Below are 27410 nucleotides of genomic sequence, written 5' to 3'. Positions count from 1 at the left end.
ACCACAGTGCACTCTGTTAACATCATTTTTAAATACTCCTACATACTGTATCATTGGAAAACTCTAGTTATAAAATATGTGAGATATAGCAACTGACATCACCTCTATTTCCCAAAATAGTTCATCATGACAAGATCAGCTGCCTCACCCCGGTCGAGAGTCATGATATTTTGGGAAATTTTTTGAAGTGTTGATGAACTCCTGACACAGTGTGATAATTTCAAATGAAATATCCTGTGATATGTGCCATTCACTGGTAAGGAATATGGAGAGTTTTTTTTTGTTTTGTTTTTCCACATGTTTGATTTTACACTTGTGGGCATTTTTCATCTGAGATCAGTAATTTTTGCACTCCATAACACTAGTAAATAGTCAGATCATGTTGCAATCATTACTTGCACAATCCAATTTGTACAGTCTACACATTCTAACTCTCATGAAGTGTAAAAGAAGCTCTGTGGAGGGACTGAGCACTGTAAAAATGGAAATTTTCGCGGTGTAGAAATTTTCACAGATTTTGACAATATGAAACTAGTGTGAAAATAAAAGCATTGTTGCTTGCTATACGTAATACTATGTAATACTTTTTCATATTCTTATCTTGCAGAATTAAAAATGTGTGAAATTCATTGTACCTTGCCAAGCACAAAAATTACAAACATTTTCCCTTTCACGTTATTTTCTTGCACTGTATTGTACACAGAAGAGCCTAGAACTGACACCAGTGACATGTATAAAAAGAGTCTAAACTAACCAGAACATGGCTGCATATGATCTGTGTCTTCCTTGTTTATATAAATGTAATCATTAATATTTTTCAACCTCATTTAGACCTTTGAGATTTACACACTCGCATGGTGGTAATGTATGTCATTACATTATATGACAGAGCTGTGCATGTTTCCAATTCTCTAGGACATTCATTGCCAAAGTCCCAAACCCCACCATACAGGATTTCATGGTCACATCCATTCTGACGGAAGAATGGAAGATGTACAGATGTACAGAATGGCAATAAATGGGGGCTGATTGGGACCATGGGAAATTGGCATCATAGCATAAACATTGTGACAACATCATGAATTGCCTGAATTTGAAATGGATTAAATGGGTTCAGACAAAATCAGAAGATGGCAACCATTTGGCATGGCTTGAAAACAAGAATAGAATCCATCCAAACACAATCAAAAAGCCCTTATTTCTATACCTAGGACTACAACAGAATGGTTACATTAAAGGACAAGTCCACCTTCATATACATGTGGTTTCAGTGAATGCAACAATATTAGTAGAACACCTCAGTGAAAGTTCGGGGAAAATCGGACAATCCGTTCAAAAGTTATGAATTTTTAAAGTATCTGCGCAGTAACTGCTGGATGAGAAGACTACTATAGTGCATGATGTCACATGCGTACAACGATATAAGGAAAATAAAAAGAGAATTTCACAAAACTTCACTTTTTGAATAAAGTGCACATTTCTACTACTTGTTACTGACGTATGTTAAGGGTAATATTATTCCCCATACCTTCTGAAAGAGAGAAGTTGAGTATTCTTTTGTTATGCGAGAAAAGTGAAAATATGTTGAATTTTCTTTATTCTTTCTTTATATCGTTGTACACATGTGACATCACAAGCTACAGTAGTCTTCTCATCCAGCCGTGACTGGGCAGAAACTTCAAAAATTCATAACTTTTGAACAGTTTGTCCGATTTTCCTCAAACTCTCACTGTTGTGTTCTACTAATATTGCTGCATTCTCTCAACCCACACGTTTATGAAGGTGAACTTGTCCTTTACTTATTACCTTCAATCGCAAACTTGATGAGATGACTATTCATGTACCTCCAGATGAGAAATGTTGTGTGTAAGGCATTCCCGTTACAATCCGAGTTCCCTCCCACCCCCCACCCCCACCACTCCCCTACATGTCCCACAGACTCATCACAAGCAGTAGGGGCAGTGATATTAAAAATGGTGATCACAGAAAGTGGCTAATCCAGGATGTCATGCTGATGGGATGTGTTGTAATTTTTTTCTCCCTTTGTGTGAAAGTGTGAGAGTACTTTCAAATAAGCTTGGGGGCACACTCAAATCAACGCCATGGCAAACATCAGACTGGGTGCTAACTGGACTTCCTCACTGTAGATGTAGAGAGAACTAGTGAATTCTTGGTGTGAAAACCTTCAGGTTCCATTCAGCCTGATAAAAAGCTTTGGATGAATCTAGATCAGGGGTGTATGAAATAAAAAAAAATTCAGGCAACCACAGATTACCCAAACTGCAGAGTTTGACTTATCTGAAAAAAGGTTTTTTGATGTTTTCAGGTATGAGTGCACCTTAAAGGACAAGTTCACCTTCATTAACATAAGGATTGAGAGAATGTAGCAATATTAGTAGAACACATCATTGAAAGTTTGAGGAAAATCGGACAATCCATTCAAAAGTTATGAATATTTGAAGTTTTTGTGCAGTCACCACTGGATGAGAAGACTACTGCAGTGTATGATGTCACATGCGTACAACAATATAAGGAAAATATAAAGAGAATTTCACAAAATTTCATCTTTTGAAAAAAGTACACGTTCCCTTGACTCGTTACTGACATATGTTATGGGTAATATTATTCCAATTGCCTTTAGAAAGAGGCAAGTCAAGTGCTCTTTTATTATGCGAAAAAAGTGAAAATATGTTGAATTTTCTTTACATTTTCTTTATACTGTTGTACTCATATGACATCAAGAGCCTTAGTAGTCTCCTCATCCAGCGGTTCCAGCACAAAAATGTTCAAAATTCATAACTTTTGCATCGATTGTCCAATTTTCCTCAAACTTTCACTGATGTGTTCTACTAATATTGCTGCATTCTCTCAATCCTTGTGTTTATGAAGGTGAACTTGTCCTTTAACAGACCCTTGAATGATAGTTAATCATACATATTACTTTCTATCTTGTGACCATTGGTACAATATGGCGAGATTAAGTAATCATCACAGAATAATTGGTCATGTAAATTCATGTGATCGTTATCCCATGGTTCATTGTAGCTGCTTGCTATGAGTAGGGGTGGGGCTAGATAGGGGGTGATACTGAATTTTAATACTTGCCTGAACTAAAACAGAATAATTTTCATTAGTGCATACCTTCAAACAACAGTAGACATATATTGGACATTTTTTTCTTATTTCATTTTTTTAAATGGTATCCCACCACTCCTGTATTTGACATTTCAGCATTTCACCTCTAGTGCTGATAAAACTGGAGTTACAGTTGGAAAGTATACCATGTGCATCAAAGCATAGGCCTACATGACGTATTGTCAATTAGCAGGAACAAAAGAAAATAAAACATTGTATATGCACTGTAGTTACTCATATATACTAAAAGAAAAAAAAAAGAATTTATTTCGTATTACAGAATATTATCTGTACAATTCTCATGACCAGATGTAAATACATGTATGGAATGCAGTAAAGAGCACCTAAAATAGGATTTTGTACCTGAAAGTTGAAGGAGAGAAATATGATGATGATACCATATGAGTATTCACTGTCTGTTCAGTCATGAAAACAGAAATTTGTTTTTCACTGGCAAACAATGACATATGCATTACAAATAAAATCATACAAGTTTACATACAATGTACACACATTGGCTAATTTTCTATAGGTTATCCTAATCTCTGAAGAGATTCATACATATTCACAGATGGTTGTTGACATGACAGTGTAGTGCAGCATATCATGAAACTGCTGTTTTGGACACATCAGATACATTAAAGTATAAAGTAGTGGCTAAAATCACATTATATATCTGCTGATCATTCATACAACTCCCATGCAACTTTCATTTGGGGGTGGGGGGGGGGGTGGGGGGAGGGGGTATTGTCTCACATAAATGCAGCATGATGTCAAGACAAATTGCGTGTTCTGATATGAAACCAAAAATACCCAGCCCTAGTATTTACATAGGAAGCTGAACACAAAAATATTCATCTTTGTCGCATCTTTTTATCGCATGCCTTCCACCTCCAATCTTGTCAGTTGACCTTCTGGACTAATTAGTGCAGTATTATGAAATACGCAATCATACTTTGTAGTCATGTAATGCTTCTTATATGACAAGCTGGCCAGATTTAAAGGTGAATGGCAATCATCCCATCACTTTACAGCTTTTTCAAATATTAGATATCACTTGAAACAGATATTAACAGATCTTCAGAAATCTCAGAATTCTAAGGACTACCAAAATAAAAGCCACTTAAATAAACACAATTTGTTTCAAATGAAGATATTCATTATGTCATAAAGAGACCTTCTGTAATAAACAAACCAATATCATTCTTAAAAGGTTCAGAATAGGGAAGTATACACCCCCCCCCCCAGGTTGGGGGGGGGGGGGAATCCTAAATTAGCCCATATCAAAATTGTAAAGGCCATGTGTATATTCTCATACAGTGTAGTTAAGGAAAATATTAAGGTGCTGAGTCTGTCCAAGTAGCAATGTGGCATGAACAGCCATGAGAAGCTGTAGGATGACAGCAAGCAGCAATAGCTGCAGAAATAACAGCAGGATTCTGAGTCTGGACTCTCAGTCCATACAACAAAGTGAATTGGTAAATGGCAGAAGTGACGTCAGATGACTTCTAAATCTGGCAACCGCTGCTTCATTTGTATGGTGTGAACACGGTTGCATTCAGAGTCATGCAAGGAGCTACTACTGCCTGTTGGGCTAATGAACAATTACATGTACATGAAGGTTATACTGATGCAATCTTTATCCTAAACTTCATGGAGTTTACATTACACTAGTGATACTTAGAGTGGCATCCAAACTGCAAATGATAATTGTAATATGACTGATCTTAAAAAGAAATTATTGGTTTTTAATTAATATCAAGAAAATTTCACAACAGCTTTAGCCTTACGTTAGTTCTCATGTGAAAGTAATGTATATATTGACATATGACTACTGATACAAAGAAAGCATTGTCAATAAAACAAAATGCAAGTGACAAATTGGGGACAGCAACACTCTTTATCCTGTTTCTGAATGAGTGCCCAATTTGACAGCTGATAAACTTGATGTACTGTAAAAGTGGATATTTTCGCGCGACTAATTTTTCGCGCTTGGCCTGGTCACAAGAGTTTCGCGTGTTTTTAATTCCGCGGAATCTAGACGTCACGCACAGGAACATATTGCAAGCAAAAGTATTCGCGGGCTTTTATTTTCGCGCTAGTTTCTGGTTGCGCGAAATGCGCGAAAATTTCAACACCGCGAAAATTTCCACTTTTACAGTAATTGGGATTTCTGTCTTGTCGCACACAGTGTGACAATAACTGTAATCTCTAACAACAATCTTAAATTGAGATATGGAGGATTAAAAAAAAAAAAAACTTCTGAATTACCAACAGTTGTTCCCAAGTCAAAAATGTCTCAATCTCATGCTTTTTATCTCCATAGTAACCACAATATCTTGTGTGTCCAACACAAGCATCTCACAGTGAACATACCCAGAGACTCCACCCCAAGGCTCACATCTGGAACCCTCACATATAGGAGACTTTCTGATCAGGCCCACATAATACTGTGCATGAATGTAGCACACATCATTAGCGCAGAACATGGTAAGCCTTGTGGCCAGGGTCCAGCTCTAAGGTTATATATGCTTTCTGGTCTTATCTTAGTCTTATTTTTGAACAAACAATATATGTGACAAAACCACTTTTGGCAGGATGAATATAAATTTTGTGTATGAGACACAAAGCTCGAGTGGGAGAAATTCAGACCCAAAAAGGAGAAATTCAAACTCAAGTGTGATTGAGAGAGGGAGATTTTGTGAAATTGGCCTCAAAATGGGACATCTCTGGCATGTACCTTCCTATACATCCTACATCTCATCTTTTTCATCTTTTATCTACCATCCCATCCTGCACATTCAAAATGCTCATTTTATGGTAATCATTCAAGCTGTGCAGCCCAGACTATTATCTCACTCAGAATCTAAGTAGTGTCTGTTGGTGAAGATTCCTACAGGGCTTATTTTTGTCTGGTTTGCCAAGTTGGTTCCCTAGAGATGTACAGGGGCGACTCTTTTGTCTGCCCTTGGAATTTTCAAATGCCATCTCTATCACCAGAGAGCACATGACATGATTGTCAGTAAAGGAAAGGGTGGGGCATTTCAACATTCTCTCTCCAACTTGCTATAGATGACATGCTTTCCCCATATTGGTTTGGGTTGCGTTGTATGTGAGTGTTTGTGTGTGGGAGTGGGCACAGCAGATATTTGATTCTCTCATAAAGGAAGAGATAAAGCTATATAGAATGTTTTATATATTTATCTATCTTATAATCACACATATATGTATTTTTTTGGGGGGGGGGTGGGGGCAGCAAGGGTATTTGGGTTTTGGGGTTGGTAATGGCAAACTTTCAGACATATTATGTTTCAAAATTGTGGAATCAAGGCCATCTGGAGTCATGAAAGAAGACTGTAAAAATTCTGCTACCACAAAGATGTGTTATCAAAACAAAAATATATAATCTTCTTTTTAAGGCAAATATAATTTGGGCAAATACAGCAATGTTTCTATTCTGAGATGTACCTTTTTTCTACAAGTTTGGTAGGAGAAAGAAAGGTGCTTTTCATCACTTTGTTTTTGAGGAAGACAAACACAAAACCTTTGGTCCTGCAGTATGTCTAACCTAACTATTATGTGTCTTCAAACAAGACTACAAATGATATACCATCTCTGTGAAACTTATGCTCTAATAGTCCAATGAAATTCTAAGTTTGGACCTCCATTGTATACATGTATCTGAGACATTACAAGCCTGAACAGTGGTTTGAGAGGTTCCTACTTGAATAAAATAGACGTTTCAAAACCTTCATTCTTCTCTCTCTCTCTCTTAAAAAAAAATTAACTCGACCTAGTCTCTCTCAGACATGATTGCCACTGGTCACTAATCACTGAAACAAAAGACTCTCAAGACACTAAGAGCTCGGTGACAACTCTGAAACATACAACTGTGCAGTGTGATATAAGACTTACAGCCCCAATTCCCAGACTGAAAGACAAGCTGTACATATGATATAATACAAAACATAAAGCCTGAAAGTAAGGACGCCTAAAAAAAGTGAGAACACACAGAAAAAATACTCATGCTCACATACAAACACAGAAACGTCTATGTAGATCTCTACCCATCTGTACACAGTCACCTACTGTACCTTCTCACACATAACTCGCTAACACAGAAGTGCAATAACCCTCTTTAGTCCTCACCTTGGTCACCTCCACAAGGGAGTCCAGATACATGTTTCCCTTGGCCTCAGTGCTACGGTCATCCTTGTGGTATTCCAGTAGGAATGACCGGTCAGCAAGCTGCTTCAAGTAGAAGAACCTCCTCTTGTAGGACTGTGTGTAGGAGTGAAAAAAAAAAATGTTAAAAAAATAAACCAGATGAATCAACCAAGGCATTATCAGCATGTGCACCGGTAAATAGAAATCAAGTTGGAAGTCAGATATAACTTAAAACATGACAATTATAGTAAAAAGCATATCCACCCCATAAGGATGAAAATATACATTCCCAAAGTATGTGTCACATCTGTCCACATGAATTGTTAGATAACATCAGGGTAACAAATGAGGAAAGATATCTCAAGATGGAATATAAGAGAAAAAAAAAAAAAACTTTCCAAGCATTGATTAAATGACAATATGGCTTGGGCCATTGATAGATCGTTCCAACACCCCACTCACAGTGCCAATGTAACACTGATTTTTGCAAACTTCCATTTCTTGGTGGTTAGATGCAGATCAAATTAGTTACAAGGCTTGTCATAATGTATACATTGTAATGATCCTCGTGGAACAACGGTTAACAGTACTTTGTCAATCACTATTTTATAGCTGAGCTAACTTTGCAAATGAACTGCAGAAAAGATTTTAGAAATATTGAGTTTAGACATCTTAAAGGGGAAGGCTAGTAACTGATCAGTGGGAATCAGTGGAAATGCTGGGAGATGATTGTTCCAATCCTTGTGGGATTCATTCAAGAGTTCATTGTATATCTATTGTTGAGTGAAAATGATTTGCTTCAGAACGGTCTCATATTCAAGTAATGTGCAGATTAATGCTCCGTCACTGACCAGGGACGCTAACCTGGAAGCATTAAACTGCACATTACTTGAATATGAGACCATTCTGAGGCAAATCATTTTCACCCAACAATAGATATACAATGAACTCTTGAATGAATCCCATAAGGATTGGAACAATCATCCTCCAGCATTCCCACTGATTCCCACTGATCAGTTACTAGCCTTCCCCTTTAAAACACTACCAGTGAGTTAACTTTTGTCAACCACTGAAATTGGCTGAGCTAACTTTGGAAATAAACTGCAGAAAACATTTTAGATCATTGATTTTTGTACTACACATCTTACTGTTACAATCAAACACTATCAGTGATTTAACTTTTGTCAATCATTGAAATTAAATAATTGACATGCAATATAGGGCCTACAAAATGTAGAAAGTTACCTTCCAGCACATACACATCATTCCACAATGGGTGGCATGAATACATGTATTTTGATGAAGAATACGTCTTTTGATATATAACTCAATAAAAACGGTTGCTCAGTTTATTAATCATAATAAGGACATTGCAGCAGATAAAGGCATGAAGTGATGATTTGTAGAAATCCAGTACTACCAATAGTAGAGAGAAGAAAGTATTTTTGGACCAGGATTGATGTCAATGTATTGTCATCATGTTTGCCTTCAGGTGGACTCCCTACTGTGCATAAATTGACATTCTGGTGGGTGGAAGGGGGCCTACAGTTCCCCTGGGCAATTTAGGTTCTCTCATGCTCAGCCAGCTCTACCAAGGTCTTCTGCTTATTACTAATAAAGGGCTTGCTAGAGTTCAAGCATCAATAACATCTTGGGGGAACATAACAACTGAGCAAAACAAGTTCTCTTGCTCAAAATTTAGATGAATGTATTTATTGTCATTGCCCTCTTTATTGACAATTTAAGCATTCATTAACTAGGGGAAATCTAAAAAATATGTTTATGGAATGTGCTTTGGCCATCATAATCTTGAACATATCTTTATATGGTATATCATGACCAAATGTCCTTGTGTTCTCATGAACACACACACACACACAGAGATAAATAAACTGCATGTGTTGATGGTTTACCTGATGACATTGCAATACAAAAAATGTTCGCCATATCTTAACTTAACTTTATATCATCATGTATTAATGCACATTATAAAATGGGTTCAAGAACGTAGCCAATAGGAAGCGCTGAAATGAGTCACGTGGGCTTTGATTACCTTAGTACCATTGCACTTAAGTACCAGTGCGCACTCAATCAGTTGTTACAAGTGCGTCGCGCGCTACTATACGCGCTGTCAATACCTGTAAACAACTTCTAGTTCGGGCTGCGTATGCCGGCCGGCCTTTCTTTGTGTGCATAGCATATTATGTGGCGTACGTATACAGTACTCGATACGTACAGTACTTACATGTGCGGGATTTCCGAGTGCGACGTGCTTGACTCGACTCTCTCGAGCGAGTGCTACATGTAGCTGACTGGACTAATTTTGACCCACAAAGGTACGTGAAAATGCTGTTAGTTTTCGACCCATTTTATAAAACAAATGATGCACAGGATTATTTCATGGCGTTAGTGGAGACGCAGCTCACTCTCGGGTATTTACAATGTAGTGCAACATGCACTCGGCTTCGCCTTGTGCATGTTTCAAAATTGTAAATACCCTCGAGTGCGCTACGCCTACACTAACGCACTCTATCCTGTGCATCATTTGTATACTGCAGCTTGCAAAAATGCAATATTTGTAACCATATGTAATGACTGAAGAGATTGCATGAATGGATGGAGGCTGGATGATGAGCAGGAAAATTAGCAACTGAGGGAATTAAAGAAGTGAATGAATTGAATAAAACTGAGTCACTAAACCTATGAGCAAGTCTCGGGTATGGATCCAAACTAACTTTATTTCCATTCACTGTTCAGTACAGGGTCGTAGACTGGTCGATTAATTAGTTCCTATCTTTACAACACAAGAATGGAATGAGTCATTTTACAAACTCTGGATTTAATATCAACTGCATCATCATGTATTAATATACATTCACTGATTTCAATAATGCTCAACAATGAGTGTGAATTGAAATTCAGCATTGATGTATGTCAGCTTTGATAAAGACAAGACACAATCACTGGATGTAATCATGCCAACTCACAATCCACTTGTAGCTAGCATGTTATAATCATAGCATTCTCCAAAAGGAATTTTTCAGTACTTCAAACAACATGCCAAGAATTGGTTCTCAACACAACAGTATGCACTGAGTGAAGAACCCTAAAAGGCACTTTATTAGGTTATTACAAAAATGTAGAATCAATGGTATTGCTCTACCATCACTGACAGTGACTCCCTACATGACGGTCAGTGTAAAGCAGCACACAAGAATCAAGGCATTATTCATCTATGGCTAGTAGACAGCAAGTCTTCATCATCTATAAATACCTTTCAATCTGTTGTCTAGAATCAACTCTAAGATACTCTTAAGATCTAAAACCAATTTGAGGATATTTGCCCTTTGAGACTTTCTTTAGATATGGAAATTAATGCAATTATTGCACAGCAGGATATTGTACAGCAAATGAAAGAACAGCATGGAACGATTAAATGAGATATTCAATGACACCGCACATCATTGTTACACAAGTTCAATGAAATCATTTTCCTTTCTCAAGAGGGATTACTTGAACAATGAATGAAAATCCATTCAGAAGCTCCAAAAAGCTATAGTGTGAAAGCCTAGATAAGATTGATGCTTTGTGACATTTCTTTCCTTTCCTTTTCCATTCATCCATGGAACTATCTTTGACAGATTATGTCTTCAGGTTATAGATCTACACCCAAGGTATTTTTATCTTATCTCATTTTGTTTTTAATGAATACTGCCAAAGATCAGACTAAGAGATAGGAAGATTTATTTTTTTTTTCCACACAAAATCCCCTAAAATTTTGTCTAAAAGACATCAGATAATGTCGGATTGAATACAAAGAGCATGTTTTGCATGTAAGTGTTTGCCTTAAAATCAGGTTAAGCTCTCTGGATGTGACATACTTAAACACACAGTCTTACACACACTCACAAACACTTACACATATTCACCACTTTTATAACAACAATCAAAATGGTGCTGCTTGTTCACTTAAATTCTAACTGCTGATAGATAGAAGTTGCATGATATTTTGAACAATTTGCCCATATCTAACATATACTGTAAAAGTGGATATTTTTCACGTGAGTAATTTTTCTTGCATTTCTAATTCAGAATCAAGATATCAACTACAGACATGCAAAAATATTCGCATGCTTTTCTTTTTGTGCCAGTTTCTGGTTGCGTGAAATGCATAAAAATTTCAACACCACTATAATTTTAATTTTTATAGTATGCTGACCTACAAGTCCCATGCAGATGTCAGAGTGCAATGTACAGTCCCTCAGCATTCTAAAACACCATGCAATGACATAATTATTAACATAATTATCATCAATCCATCGCTCACTGTTACACTTATGCCACACTTACACAAATGATCCCATTTTTGCTACATTGTGGTACCCAATACATGCAGAAAATCAGCCATTTTATTCAATTATTACAAGTATTTTCTTTTCTTTTTTATGCACTGTACTGTGGGTTATCTCCAAATGGGTGAATGCAATTTTCAGTGCTTTATGAAAATATTTTGCAGCACAAATGTACAAAAACTCTGTGAATTCCCCTGTAATTATGGTTCTAGGGTCTCCCAATCTAAAGGGAATCAAATTCTTTTTATTCTCAAAAATACACTGTAGAATTTTAAGTGCCAATTTCTTCCATCAATTACAGAAATGCTATAGTCAAAGAGTGTACATGCCCTTTGCATTTCTTTTAAAACCCCTGTAACTCTGACAAGCTTTTGTGACATTATAATCAATATTGTGTGACATGATCGGAAATTACCTACCACTTCTTGCACAGATTGAATGAGTGGGCCTAACTTTTTCCTTATTATTCCCTCAATGATTATCAAAAAGTACTGATATCATTATTATTGCATTCAAGTTGAACATGTCATCACAATTGGCATGGGATCATAAACTTGTCATTTCTAAAATTTGGCTGTCATAAAAGCAATGTTTAAAACCTTTACATCTTATGAACATGAGATGGTGCTACACTACACCATACGCCAGGGTATGACGGTACCCTGGCTCACGGCATGCCAAATCAATTTTTTGTATTTGCTTGTGTCATATATTAACAGATTAGCATACTGACTCCTAGGTCTACACTACAATCAATTCAATTAACATCATGCTGCAAGAGTAAACTTTTGTTGATTTCAACACTTAAAGGGGATGGCTAGTAACTGATCAGTGGGAGTGCTGGGGGATGATTGTTCCCATTCTTCTGGGATTCATTTAAGAGTACATTATATATCTATTGTTGTGTGAAAATCATTTGCTTCAGAACGGTCTCATATTCAAGTAATGTGCAGTTTAATGCCCCGAGCTGGAAACATTAAACTGCACATTACTTGGATATGAGACCATTCTGAAGCAAATAATTTTCACACAACAATAGATATATAATGTACTCTTAAATGAATCCCACAAGAATGGGAACAATCATCCCCCAACATTTCCATGATTCCCACTGATCAGTTACTAGCCATCCCCTTTAAAGTTTACTTCATGGCATGTACTTTTGGTCAGTATTTCTGCTTGCATAATGATATGGTACAGTGAATGCGCACTGCTTTGTGAAGTGTTACTTGCAATTATTATTTGTTTAGACACTAAGCAAATAAAAGTAATTTATAAAAGTAAACAAAGAAAAAAGAAACCATACAGATGACACAATGCAATAATATCAAGGTGAAGTATTAATAAGTGCCCTAATGCTGCATGCTGTGTGAAGAGTGCGAGTTTAGCATGTTGCTGCTTCAAATTAAAATTGTTTGACTAACAGGTGTGGGTGGCCAATGAGGGCCCCTGCCCTGCACATCATACCTTGGAAAAGGGAAAACTAACAGCTGGCATCAGAGATGAATTATCATTGACCTGCTTCGGAGGGTAGACGGCAGAATTCTTGAAGGAAAAATGATTCATAGTCATGATATTCCATAAATCCAACCTGCATCAGGCTTTCCTACTTAGTGCTCAATATTTACATTAGATACATGTAGGTCTTCAAAGCATGAGTTTCTTTAAGTTAAGAAACAGTGTGTAAGGGAGAAAGGCCCAGAATATATGTAATTAGTGTTCTAGTTGTTTTTTTTTTTTTTGGATGACAACAAAACTCCCAAATTGTGTTTGTTATTATTTATGAAACACATTTCTAGTCTTGCAAATAATTATGGACTGTTCTGACATTTCCAGCTAATCCTCCATCAATATTGCACAAAACAGCCGTGTTTCTAATAAAAAAATGCAGCTCTCAAAACACTTTCACTAAAGAGTAGGCCTATGTTCCAACATACACTATATTCACACACTCTGGTCATTGTATTTGGTTTATCATGGAAGTGAATACCAGCTCAAGCTATGCTCTGCCTTTCCATACGTGCTGTACAAGTCAAACACATTTTGCCATCAAAAGGTTAATTCTGAATCAAGCCAAACTTGATATGGAAACTAGCCATGACTGGGCTCATATAATCTGAGAAATGAGGAATGAAGAAATATTTTGTTTTCAGATACCCTGTACTCTGAAACAGCTCAAATAGTTCAAGACATGTTTCTAAACATGTTAACAAATTAGTTTTGCTCCTCTATGAAACTGCTCTTACATACTCAAGTACTGCAGTATGTTGTACAGACTCCTCAATATCTATAGATCATCCTGGTACAACTCTCAGTATCTACTCTGCCATCTGTATGAATTGTCAAGTAGCTTCAATTTTACTTGTCATGGAAATATCATACGTAGCACAGAATCAAATAGCTAATGTCTGAACACATCACTGTTGTCACACTGATTCTGATGTGTTCAAGATGTCTGTCAATGGTGAAGATTGATTTAATATACAGTTTAACAGTTTGAGAAGGCACTCTGAGTGCAGGATAAAATTGGCTGTGCATACATTGACATTAAGGCACAGACGAGGCACTAGCTTGGAGCCTACTTTAAGATTACTAGTCTGTTTACCTCAACACTGCATGGCCTTTTTACCCCCCCCCCCCAACACCATATTGCCTTTTATACAATTATACAAGTGCAATAACCTCCAGAAATTGGCTTGTCGATTAAAAAATCATATTTCAGACTAAGTGACATGGAAGGACATGTCTACACTGTACATGGCAATTGCCTCACTCCCTTTACCTACATTGTCATGGGCAGAGAGGGTGCTATGACTGAAACACAGGACAATGGTACCAGATACTCAAAGTTAAATTGAAAGGTACATTGTACTTCATGTAGATGATGGACTAGTATCCTGGAACATAATCTCCATCAAATTGGTTGTTTGCAATGTGACCACGCATCATTGAAGTAAAGTGGAATGTAGTGTTGTACATTTTTATAGAAATTAACTGAGGCTCTGCTTTACATACAGGGGCTTACACAGTGGTAAAAAAGAACACACATTATTAGTATAGGGTCAGGAATAGCAAGCTGAGCACAATGTAGAAAACAAAAACAGACACAAAAACAGCGTTAGAAGAATAAGAACACACACACAGAGATTAAACAAAGAGGTCATTATATAAAACGCATTTTGCAAGCAAGTGTGAGTACTGCTCAATGTGGTGTATCAAGCAATGCTGCAAAATTCATACAGAATGAAAATATCAAGTAGTAATATCCCGAGAGACTATATCACTTTCATCATAGCCACACAACTGCAGAGGGAAGGGGTGGAGTGATCACTCACTGGGAAAAAAATGCAGGGTTACTTGCACTTTTTGCCTTCAAACATACACATTTGTTGGTCAAGTGGTATGGATAATTCAGCAGGGTAGGCCCGAGTCTGAAGTTACTCAAAATTAATGTTTCAGCCATTTTGCATTGGAAGTTTTCATAATTCATTAGAAAGCAAACTCAGTGAAGCTTACAATAAAGGCAATTGTTGAAATAAATTTTTCACATTATCTGTTTTTGTTTGTGTGTTTTACCCATTAGGAAATAAATTCTATAAGGGCTGGTGACATGATTTCTGGGTATTACATATATTTTGCTTGAAAACTCTTACTGGTTGTACCCACAGGCTTTCTTGATTATGAATCTGTGCTCAATTTTCAAGCACTACACCAGTTTCATGCCAAACATATTGACCTCTATAAAAAAAAGACAAAAAATGACCATCATATCTTGGCAATAAATAAGTAAGTAAATATATATATATATATATATATATATATATATATTTATGTATGTATATATATATATATATATATATATATATATATATATATATATATGTATATATATATATATATATATATATATATATATATATATATATATATATATATATATATATATATATATATATATAAGGGTGTACCTTTAAAAGAGGTGTTCCACAAACAAAAGCAGTGGGTTATTGTATACAAAAAAAAAAAACTTACACACTTCTTAAACCTAACTTTCTGCATTTCAGCAATTATATGTGGACAGGTAATACATGAAATAATTTATATATATATATATATATATCTATACCTTTCTGGCCATGCAGCACTTTGCATTTGCACAGTCAAAGTGTATGTCTACTGACTATGAAAATGGCTAAGACATTTGGTACTTTCTGACAAAACATTTCCAGCACAAACTTTCAGTCGTGTGTGCCAACACAGTTCAATGTCAGTCTACAACAGTTTAATCACAATTGAGTGGAAAACTGGCTTATACCTTGTAAGGATATAAGCACATTAGGGGGCAAACAGTCAGGGATCATCTCCAAACTTACCCTCATAAACTGGATGTCTCCCTTGCTACCAAAGGGAGTCTTGTAGAGGTATCCCTGCTTGAAGATGCTCCCTGAAGGAGACAGTAGGGAATCATCTTCTTTGTTCTCATCTGTTTCATCCACCTCATAGTCATGCTTCACAAGCTTGTCTGGAATACGATAGCTATTGGCAAAGATTGAAGATTGACAATGTGAACACTTGAATAAAGTTAATTGTCTCAGTTTGACCTTACAGTGCATTACAATTTTAGACAGGAATGCTCGAGTTACCAATTGATGTGAATGTGTATGTCATATAAAACAAACATGCATAATTTTTATATGTACCACTGCATTCCTTAAGATCAACAGAGACTAGGACCCCATTTACAGTGCGAGGCTCGGCCGTGGCCGAGCCCGCCTTCATTTCAGTGTAAACGCGCAAAAGGCCAAATGCGGCCGCGCATGTGGCCACACTCTGGAGGTGGTCTCGGCCTTTTCTCAGTGTAAACGCAAACTGGGCCAAATGCGCGGCCAATGTTAGTCTGGCTTCCAAATCCTTTGCCCGTACTATTTTGTTATTCAGGATATTAACCCCCTCAACGTCGAAAACTAGTATACATTGTAGTTCAAGGAGGTTTTGTCCTGCAAAGGATTTTTCCTTTGGCAAAGGCCTTTGCCCGAACGGCGACTTTGTCGCCACGGAATCCAGTTGGCAAAGGATCTGAAAACCAGACTATACCAAATTGCGTTTGTTTACAAGCAGAGCGCTACTACAACAAAATATTGAAAGGTTTGAATTAAAAACGCGGCTGAGCCCAGCAGTGTAAACGGACAAAATTGCAGGGCTCAGCCCCCACAATCGAGGCTGGGCTCGGCCGCGGCTCGGCCCAGCCCCGCACTGTAAACGGGGTCTAGCTTACACTCACACAATCACAAAATTGTGCCACATCTGGCACTGCTTCAAAGAAAGGCTTCATTCACTCTTTAGAACCTATACTTAATCTTAGGGATATCATACCTTCTTCTTTCTTCACTTAATAAATCTACATTGTTCTTGATAAAAGAAACATTATGCTCTACATTGATGCTCAGGGCCAAAAATTTGCCCTTGTTTGGATCTGATATGCTCTATCATTTCCAATGTTGAAACAATGATTCCTGGGTTGAAGCACATTATGACACATCAGCCTTCTCTTTGCATGTATTCAATGAAATATTAGTCACTCCTACAGGCCACTCTATAAACTATCATGTTGAAATGACCAAGATGATGAGAGGAAGGACAAGGCTTACTTGGGAAGGTCATGGTAGCTTCCAGCGTAAGCTGCATACTTGTTGTTGACAACTCTCCACTCCTTAGTGTAGATGTTTATACACTGGATGGGAGAAAAAGTCACATTTCATTAAATGTATGCAATGTCATCCTCCTGCTCAGAGAGAACATGACAATAAACTGAGATTACAAAATATGATACAAAAAAAAAATGGTTGTCTGAAGAGACATTTCAGAGCTTATCACATCCTACTAAAATAGTATATTTAATATGCCTTGTCCGCCTTGGACTACTTAACATAACAATGTCGCAATTTCGGAGCTTGGGTATTTGTTCCATGTTCATCGTGTCACTGCCGGCAACCAGGGACAGCCTGGTGGTAGTGTCGCTGCCCCGAAAACAGTAGATGACAGGTTCGAGTCCCACTGGTTCCTTTTTTCCCGACATGTTTGTTAATTTACAGATCAGCAGTTGCGATCTTAACAAATTTAATTTGTAGAAGGAGACAAAGTGAAGAAACTCGCACCTGAACCTTCTCCCCTCTGAATAATATCTTTCTTACATAACTCCAATGTTCATTTCATAAGAGGATGATCTAGAAGGAGTCCTCATTGCTTACCTCCTTGACAAAGACAGAAGTAGCTTCCTGCAGGGCGGAGTCTGGTACTGTAGAGCAGGTGGTTCTTAGAGAACGGGGGATGGAAGATTCCTGTCATGGGGCAAGAGTGTACAAACTCATTGTCAAATGAATTACACACAGATAAATAACACTAATCATACATACACAGAAACACACCATTTATTGTATTAAAAAAAAACAACAACAACAACGGGTGAAAGAAAATTTTGTTGCAACAATGGGTGCAACAGTGCAATGATATCACAACATCAGTGCTCATCGCATACTACACCAGTGATCTCAGCTTCACAACGACAGCAAACTATGCCTTACACATGCACAGAAGACAAAATATTAAAATCATCATTAGACGAGTTTGTTCAATGAAATGATATTGAAGTATTATCATCATTTGGTTATTACAGTTAAAAAAAAAGTCATATCAGGGCTGGATTGGCATTGAGATCACTGCTAAGATTTGGATGCCACGATGGTATTGTGTTCTGTAGATCTTATGAACACGAGATGGCAAGTACACAACACCATGACCCAGGGTATGATGGTACCTCGGGGGTACGGCATGGTGCATCATAATATGAACTAATCACATAAACAATTCATGTACTAATCCTGGTAACTAATATGACTGATGATTTCTCTCAATGATCATCTAACTCTTGATGAAGAATAATTCTGCATTCCATCGCTGTGTGCACAGTCAGAACTTATTCTTCTCTCTCTATACAAATTCATGGCCAGAAATGTCACTGAATCTTATCTACAAAGAAAGAGAGATGCAATACAAAAGTATATCAAATCTATCACCTGGAAGAAAACCAATTATAAGAAACATCGACAGTAGAGCTTCAATATACATCTCTATGTAGTTTGTCTCATACAAGTCCTTTGGCAGTGAGTCTATTGTACATTAAAGGCTTGTAGGATTTAGCAACATTTAACTTCTAACACAAATGTGTTGTGCTAAACTCAAATACTTCTCTGAATTGTATGCAATTAGAAGCACATATTTACAGGCTGAAATAAAGTACATAGTTCAGTTTAAGTGTAATCACCTTAGCACAGAGCAAAAGAGATATCTGAAATCAAGACTACTACCAACTGCTTGCGTCTTTGGGGAAATTGAAAGAGGAGCTTCTCATATCCCACAATACATCAGACTGAGACAGTGAATTGGATTGGATAGCAACCAATATCTTCTGCTCCCAAGTAGACTGGTCTGAGATGCATGGCAAATATTCACCAATTCTTACAGGGAGGGTACTATTTATTTGATTATTGGCAAAAGTCTACAGATAAATGGCACACTTTGTGAATTTGTGATATCCAGTGGTCAGTGATACTGGATAGTGAAGGAAATAAATGAGATGGAAGTACCATAATTGTATTGAACCTTTAAAGCATTCCTCTATTGGGGGGGGGGGGGGTAGGCATTTGCATGATATGACATTACAATTCTGTTGATTGGTTACACTCGTACACCTACATACAAGAAAAGACCGAGAAAAGACTGAGAAGCTATGTGATATCAATCTCTTGTGACACCAAAGTCTAGATGGCATCTTCTTGTCTTGGTATTGATGATCAAATTTACTAATCTTTGAGATTTTTACTGAAAACTTCAGAAGTCATTTATTTAAAAAAAATACATTTTTGGTGAAACCATAACATAAACGAATGCTATTCAGAAAAACCACAACAAACAATGAAGCATTGTAAGCAAAATCAATATAAAAATAACTGATATTCTACCTCCTATATTAGTGGTGTTTTTTTGCTTTTTTGTTTGTTTGTTTTTTGTGCCTGACTACAATAACAGACACATAAAAACATTATTTTATGAACTAGCAGACCAGACAGGCAACTCAATAGAAATACAGCCTGAAAGTCAGGCCACACACGGCTGATGAGCCTGCACTTATTGTACATAGCTTAGTGTGTCTGTCTGCATTGAATTTTCAGCATGTAATTAATGAGACAAAGGACGCCTGCAGTGCCCTGATCAGACTTGCTAAAGACTCTCTGGGTTTGGGATCACATTTATTATCCATGCAGGTCATTATCTTTGAATTATTCTCATTAGCTAGCGTTAGATTCACTGTGGCCTTGTCGGTATTTGTTGAATCACAGTCAATACACAAATCCACAATCCTCCCTGTCTGAATACATTGACAGATCACTCCACTTCCGACATCCTCACACCAAACAATGTGTGCATTCATACTTATCATGTATTTCTACTGCAATTCAACCACAGTAAACAGTTTTAATGATATCTTGCAATATTCCTTAATTAAGGATTTATGCCTGCATACACTGTACCAAGTTTTGAGATCACCTCATGAACAAGCCCAGCCCCCATTCGAGTTGTGTATCATAGAGCTTTATTATTGCTGAAAAAGAGCTAGAACTGCACTCTTCTATGCATGTGTAATATTTCACTAAATATTATTCTAATACTCTGCAATATTTTGCAGGAAGTACAGTATACAAATACATTCAGCTATCAAGAACTCTAAAATGCAAGTAAACTATCACACTGACATGCATGCACAACAGCAACACTGTACACACACATACACATTCAAAGGGATAAAAAAAAATCAGTCTTGGCTGCGGGTATGAGATAAACCATGACTATTTCATGCTAAATTGGATTATCATTACAGAGGATGTCGGTAGGGGTGTGTTCAGTCTCAATATTAAAATTTGCTATCCATAGGGTATTACAACTAGCATGTAAAAACTGTGCACTGAAAACTGCACGAGATTCATAACACATTGTACAGTGCTACCTTTATGGCTGAATATCTCATGATATCATCCAGAGTACACCATAGTTTCATGCCTTGCCACAAAACTGAGCCACAAGCATGTTGTGATATACAATTATTAAAGAGGCCATGAAAGTTTGAAGATATTTCAAAAGGAAAAGCTTTTTTAAAAGGTGATTGTCTGTATCCACATTATTTAAAATAATGACATTATGCTTTAATATTAATCACTACATTACTATTTCCCTAAAAGTTCTTGTTAACATTTCAGTATGCTACAAATTGTACCTCAGTGGCAAGTTCTTGTTGCATACTCATTAAAGAGTAAATAAATTCTCAAAATATTTTTGGTAGCACACAAAGCATATCTTACTTGCTCAGTTATGAATGTTCTCGTGAGCAGACACTAACAACAAGCACAGGGACGAACATTTAATTGGGAAGGCTGTGAATAAGGTCTTTGTCCCAAATGAATACGTTGTCCTAATAAGGTCGAGTCCTTGAGGAACCCTGCTGAAGAAATTATCATGTCATCATCAAACTGGCATCTCTTAATTCCACTGCATATCTTTTAGCACTAGGATAAAAATCAGGTGGAACTGGATAAAGTTCTTAATTCTGCACAAAAATCAGAAAGAAAACCTTCATCTTTTATAAAATGTATTTCTGGTTTAAGAGTCAGTAATACTTTATGTTTTGGGTTTTGTTGTTTTTCAATAGAGAGACTTTTCGACATTCTGCAACAAACAAACAATCTTATATGGACCAGGCTTACGTGAAAAAGAAAATTTCTTGAGGAACATTAACAATGAATTGTAAAATATCATATTAACAAGCCACTGAATGTAGCTTCTAGGACTTGATGGGTAAAATCCTCCATTATTATACTCAAAGGCCTATATAACAAACTGTACATCACACAGAACATTACTTGCTCACAGCTGAATATCATTGACTAGCTCCAACTGGATACTGTACGAGCTGAAATTTTCGCGGTGGTTTTATTTTCGCGAATTTCGCGAATCGCCTTTGAACCGCAAAAATAACAACACGCGAAAATAACAACGTGCGAAAACAAAAACGCACGAGACCCTCGCAACCGCGAAATTAACAACACGTGAAAATGTCCTCCAAGTAGCAATTCGCGAAAATATCTGTACGCGGAAATTTCAGCTCGTACAGTATGTCCCTGTATAGCGCATGAATTAAAAGAAAATATCTTTACATCTGCTTTAGTGGCAAAGTTTGGTTCAGTAAACTTATAACAGAGATGAATATCTGTAAAATGTGCCAAACGGGTACCATAGAAGGAAATCTAATGGAATAGCATTAGCAATATTTTGCTTTCTTTGAGACAATAATGCACGCCAAATTTCACCATTGTAACATTTCATGTATCATCACACACTACAGTGCAATATATCCTCATGTCATTCAGAGGATGAGATTCTTGAAGTATACATATCACAAACATAAAGTACAAATCGTGAAGGGTTAGAGTGAATTCTGGATCGATTATGACTGGTCCTTTGACTTTAACCCTGATGTGCTCATCACTGCTAGCCTCAACTCCCCTCAAACACGCCTCATCCTCCAGGCATCCCAGAATCTTATTTCCTACCCATTTATGCATCCACCCATCCATTCATAATGTCCATCACAGTGTTGAACACACAAACCCGGGTATGGTGCATCCATCATATATCTACAGTGCATTCTGAACTCTGCCAATTTCTCTCGCAGATCACTGGTTAAATATGTGTAGGAACAGTCATAAGACAGAACCACTGAAGGTTGAGGAATGGTTACTAATACTGTAATAGATGCAGCTTTTGCTCCAATCACATCACTTGAATTTATCTGAACTGACTTTACAGAGAATCTGAACTCCTTCAGTGCATGCTTAAATGTTAATTCCTTCTTGAAATTAAAGGGTGTGTACAGTTCTGGTTGAGGTGAGGATTTAGCTTTTAACGTTTTGCGAGATATTCAGAAACCACTCTATGAGATGTCAAAGAGCATGCAATTCTAAGGGGTATCAAAAGTTTATATGAAGAAAATCGGTTTTGAAATGGCTGAGATATCCAAAAACAAGGTGGAACAAAGATATCCTAATAAAAGTCGTGGCCTGTCGCTTTTTATTATTATAACTTTTTTGGATATCTCAGCCATTTGAAAACCAATTTTCATCAAATAAACGTTGAATCCTTCTTAAAATTACATGCTCTTTCATATTTCATAAGAGGTTTCTCATTATCTCACTTAGGAATGTTTAAAACATGAATCCCCACCTCAACCAGTACTGTACAGTCCCTTTAAACAAAATGGTAGATAAATGTCATGCATATTTTGATGAAATGATGATATCACTGCCTCATACAAACTTGTAATTCATTCCCTTGCTGAGTGCACATAAATCTTCATCACCATGTCTGAAATCATATCATAATCATCAATAGAAATATCTTGCATGTTTGTATTCAATTATTGTACCACTGTCATTTTAACACAGAAATAATGACAGTTACGAATTTTTGTGTTTTAATTGATGAATTACACTTGTATTTACCAAAATTCATTATTGTTGGACACTTTTATGGACAAAACCATCAGCATTGTCAGGTGACATGGTCATCTACATGTAATTGTCATACAATTTGTATGAGGTGAGAACTGATATTGTCATATTTCTTTAAACAGGTCAACACTGAAAAATATAATAGCTTTCTTTTCTGCACTTGACTTTGACAAAGTTTTTACCAAATCGTTTGTTTGATTTTATTCTGTTTATGAAGTAAATTTGACCTTTCAAATTATTAGCCTCGTTCATTAACCTTTAGTCATTCACACAATTACCCTTACAGGGCTCCACACTAACTTTTTTTGTGTGGCCCGTTGGGGCCACCAAAATAATCAATTTCAAATTTCTGGTGGCCTGAGAGAAAAATTTGGTGGCCCGAAACCCCCCTCAAAAAAAAAAAACAAAACAAAACATTACAAGTCCTTTTTTTTTTAAAGGAGTCAAATATTTAAGTTTTATCATAGTAAGAACTGGAAGTTTTACATATCTACTCATAAATAAACCTCAACAAACTCACAACACTCACTCTCAGGCACTCATTCAGTCCTTTTCATCCATCCTCTTAATAAATTTAACTGCTGAATGGTGAAGACTAAGTATAAATATTCATTGACAGGCCATGAGTTGCAACAGCTAAACATAAATAAATGACATCAGATTACATGCAAATAATTAAGAAGCTAGAAGAACATATTTCTATTTCTCAAAACACTAAAGACAAAGTTACTTTTATGTCCTTTTGAAGGTTCTGGCGCAAAAAGTTACGAATTTGTTGACATACTTTTCAAAAATTTGCCCTTTTTTGAAATTTGGTGGCGCGACTTTCATTTTTGGTGGCCCTGGGCCACCGGGCCACCATTAGTGTCAAGCCTTGCCTTACAAGTGAACTACAGCTGTACTATCAAACTTCTAATGTGACTTTTGAATTGTGATCTTGCAAATAAATTCTTCTCTATGTTTTTTTTTAAATGTTCCAACTTGATTAGCTTCAAATTCTCTTGATATCACAGTCCTTTATCTTACAACTCCACATGATGTGAAAACATTTTAAACATGACTTCCAAAGATTTGAATTATTTAGCCACACCAGATGCACAAAATAAATGAGCATTATCACGCAGATGACCAAGGCATCAATTCAGTCTAATGCTTATGTCAATCTGTGTTCCAGATTGCATAGATATTATCTTATGCTGTTTCAGTATATCAGGATAAATGTTACTCTCGTCTTTTGGGTGCACTGTTCTTTGATTAACAGAGGAAAATCATCCAACATAGATTAGTTTATGGCACTGTAACAGATATAAGGCGCTATACACATGCTGTGGATCATCATCATCATTATCATCACCATCATCATCATCATCACCATCATCACCATCATCATCACCACCATCATCATCACTGAAGTGCAAATAACATTAATCTATTTGCTTTTCAATGTTCCTGGACATGTTATGGGGGCTGTTTTCCTATCTTCTTACACTATAACATGGCAGGTAGCACCTGCCCAGTTGGAATAGGAGACAACAAGCAGACAAATTGATTACAACACACAGCCCTGATGAATCACATTGTCAGGTGAACCATGGAGCAATATCAGGAATCTGAATCCCTCTCATTCATCCCCTCACCTTTGGAATGACACTGACATTTCACTGGACATGTTTTCAGGTTAATACCGGCAATGGGTGGCCTAGTTCTCTGGGAAGGGAGGAAATTATTCCTGTCTCGCACACAGCACAGAAAAGAGTAGGGAACCTACAATTCACACACAATATGGCCCAAACATATTGAATATCTACACGTGTAGGATTTTCAAGTAGATGGAACACACAATGTATCTATTTACTATCTGCAAGTTACAGGTATATAGTGTATGGACTAACTAGAATTATCACTGAAGGTGATCAATACCCCCGCCCCTAGTGTTGCTTTATAGTATGTGATGTCATGAGGGCAATGACGTTAATACCAAGTTTGTGCACTTGTCGAATTGGAAACAGAATAATTTTAGTTTACTGTACAATTACAGAGTTGACACTGAGTATAAAACTTACAGCAAATGGAAACATGCTTTCCCCCAGCATCACTACACTTTAAGACCATCATACACACCAAATTTGACCTTCATAGCTTGAATGGTTTATTTTGATACAAAAATGAGTGGTTACCATGCAAACACATTTTCCTTAAACTAACACATTGGTGTCTTGCAAAACTACACTTCTAGATCATGATACATACTAAATTTGACTTTAATTGCTTGAATGAGGGAAAAGCTATTCGATCTGCAAGGTTTTGGTAAAATTGTGGTTACCATGGCAATGGTTTGTGTGACAAACACAAAAATTATGTGTTCCACATCTATACCTCAGGGCCATAATGCCTACCAAATTTGGTTTCAATTGCTTGAAAACTGTAGAAGTTCACTACACAGGATTTTTTTTAAAATGCAGTTACCATGACAACGCATTGTCCGATACAAATACAAAGGACATTTTGCAAAACTACACTTAAAGAGCATCATACACACCAAATTTCACCTTCATAGATTAAATGGTTCAATTTGATAAAAAAATGAGTGGTTACCATGGCAACACATTTTTCTTATATTAACACATTGGTGTCTTGCATAACTACACGTCCCGATCATCATACATACTAAATTTGACCTTAATTGCTTGAATGATGTGGAAGTTATTCAATCCACATGGTTTTGGTAAAATTATGGTTACCATGGCAATGCTTTGTCCGACAAACACAAAATTTGTGTTCCACATCTATGCCTCAAGGCCATAATGCCTACCAAATTTGATTTCAATTGCTTCAAAACTGTGGAAGTTGTTCACTCGACAAGATTTTGAAGAAAACATGCGGTTACCATGGCAACGCTTTGTCAAGTACAAACACAAAGAGTGACTTGCATAACTACACCTATAGATCATCATAGATACCAATTTTGAAATTGATTGCTTAAATACTATGGAAGTTATTCAATCCACAAGATTTTGGTAAAATTATGGTTATCATGGCAACGCATTGTCCGACAAATACAAAAAACATGTCTTGCACATCTATACCTTAATATCATCATTTACCCTAAGTTTCATTTAAATTGCTTCAAAACTGTAGGAGGAGTTCGCGATGCAAGATTTTGCAACAGACCGACCGACCGACCGCCCGCCCGACCAACATCACGGTGATTCCTATATACCCCCTTCGCACTATGTGCGGCGGGGGTATAATTATTACAATAGCATGCGCAGCAAATTGTGTGTATGACGAATCCTGAATTACAGTTCTCGCAGTTCCAAATCACTGCATCATAACATTTTTAAGAGTCAGAATGACATCAAATTATATTAATTGGAAAGTTGAATAAAAAGACCTGCACCTCACAACATAACCAGCACATCATAACTTCATATCCACAATGGAAGAAGTAAAACAATATAAAAAAAAAAAAACAATCTCCCTTGTTTATTTACAGTGCAAAATGAAAATCATCTTTAGGCACGGATCTATGTACACTACCAATTCTTGCAAAACTCTAAAAAAAAATATATATATACACCGGTATATATATATAGAGAGAAATAAATATAACTGCTGAACACACACAGTTGCAGCCAGACATGAGGCAAGCATGCACCGTCAACATCCTATCCTTTCAGTCTGCAAACAGAATGAGTCAAGGTAAACAAGGCTGACTGGAAGCTGTTTGCTAGGGTCTTAGTTTAAAAAGAGAGCTGTCTTTCTTCCCTACCTCAAGTAAGTCAGGGACCTGGTATAACAAGGGAGCTGTCTTTTCTCCCAACCTCAACTTAGCCAGGGCCATGGCTTTACAAGTGTCCTGACAGTTGTACCTTCTGACATGTCAGGCAGGGACATTATAGCAAGAGAGGTGTTTGCAGTCCCTATCTCAACTCTGCCAATTCCTAAGTCAGCTAGTACCTGAGGTTTTAACACAGCTCTGACCACAACTTTTGCACTGATGAATAGAATTTTCTGTCCTGGAGACCAGTGTTGATTCCCCCCCCCCCCCCTCCTATAGAAGGCTCTTGTAAATCATTGCTCTCTTTATCATCTCTTCATATGAACTCCATCACAGTTGGTTCTCTCCTAGACCCAC

The 27410-nt window shown here is 36.9% G+C and overlaps 1 protein-coding gene across 1 annotated transcript in view; it reads right to left on the bottom strand.

Moving 5' to 3' along the window:
• The window catches only part of LOC140244723 (dedicator of cytokinesis protein 9-like), a 205058-nt gene that overhangs the window by 108019 nt on the left and 69629 nt on the right, over positions 1-27410 (bottom strand). Inside the window, exons 3-6 of the mRNA XM_072324337.1 lie at positions 17903-17992; positions 17303-17385; positions 16028-16190; positions 7285-7416 (exon numbers count right to left, since the gene is read on the bottom strand). Coding sequence (XP_072180438.1) covers positions 7285-7416; positions 16028-16190; positions 17303-17385; positions 17903-17992 — 468 coding nt within the window. The remainder of the gene's footprint in view (positions 1-7284; positions 7417-16027; positions 16191-17302; positions 17386-17902; positions 17993-27410) is intronic.

This window comes from Diadema setosum, chromosome 21, assembly GCF_964275005.1.
Source record: "Diadema setosum chromosome 21, eeDiaSeto1, whole genome shotgun sequence".
Lineage (NCBI taxonomy): Eukaryota > Metazoa > Echinodermata > Echinoidea > Diadematoida > Diadematidae > Diadema > Diadema setosum.
Note: the sequence above shows the minus strand (reverse complement) of the source record. Positions and strands in the feature narration are given on the sequence as shown.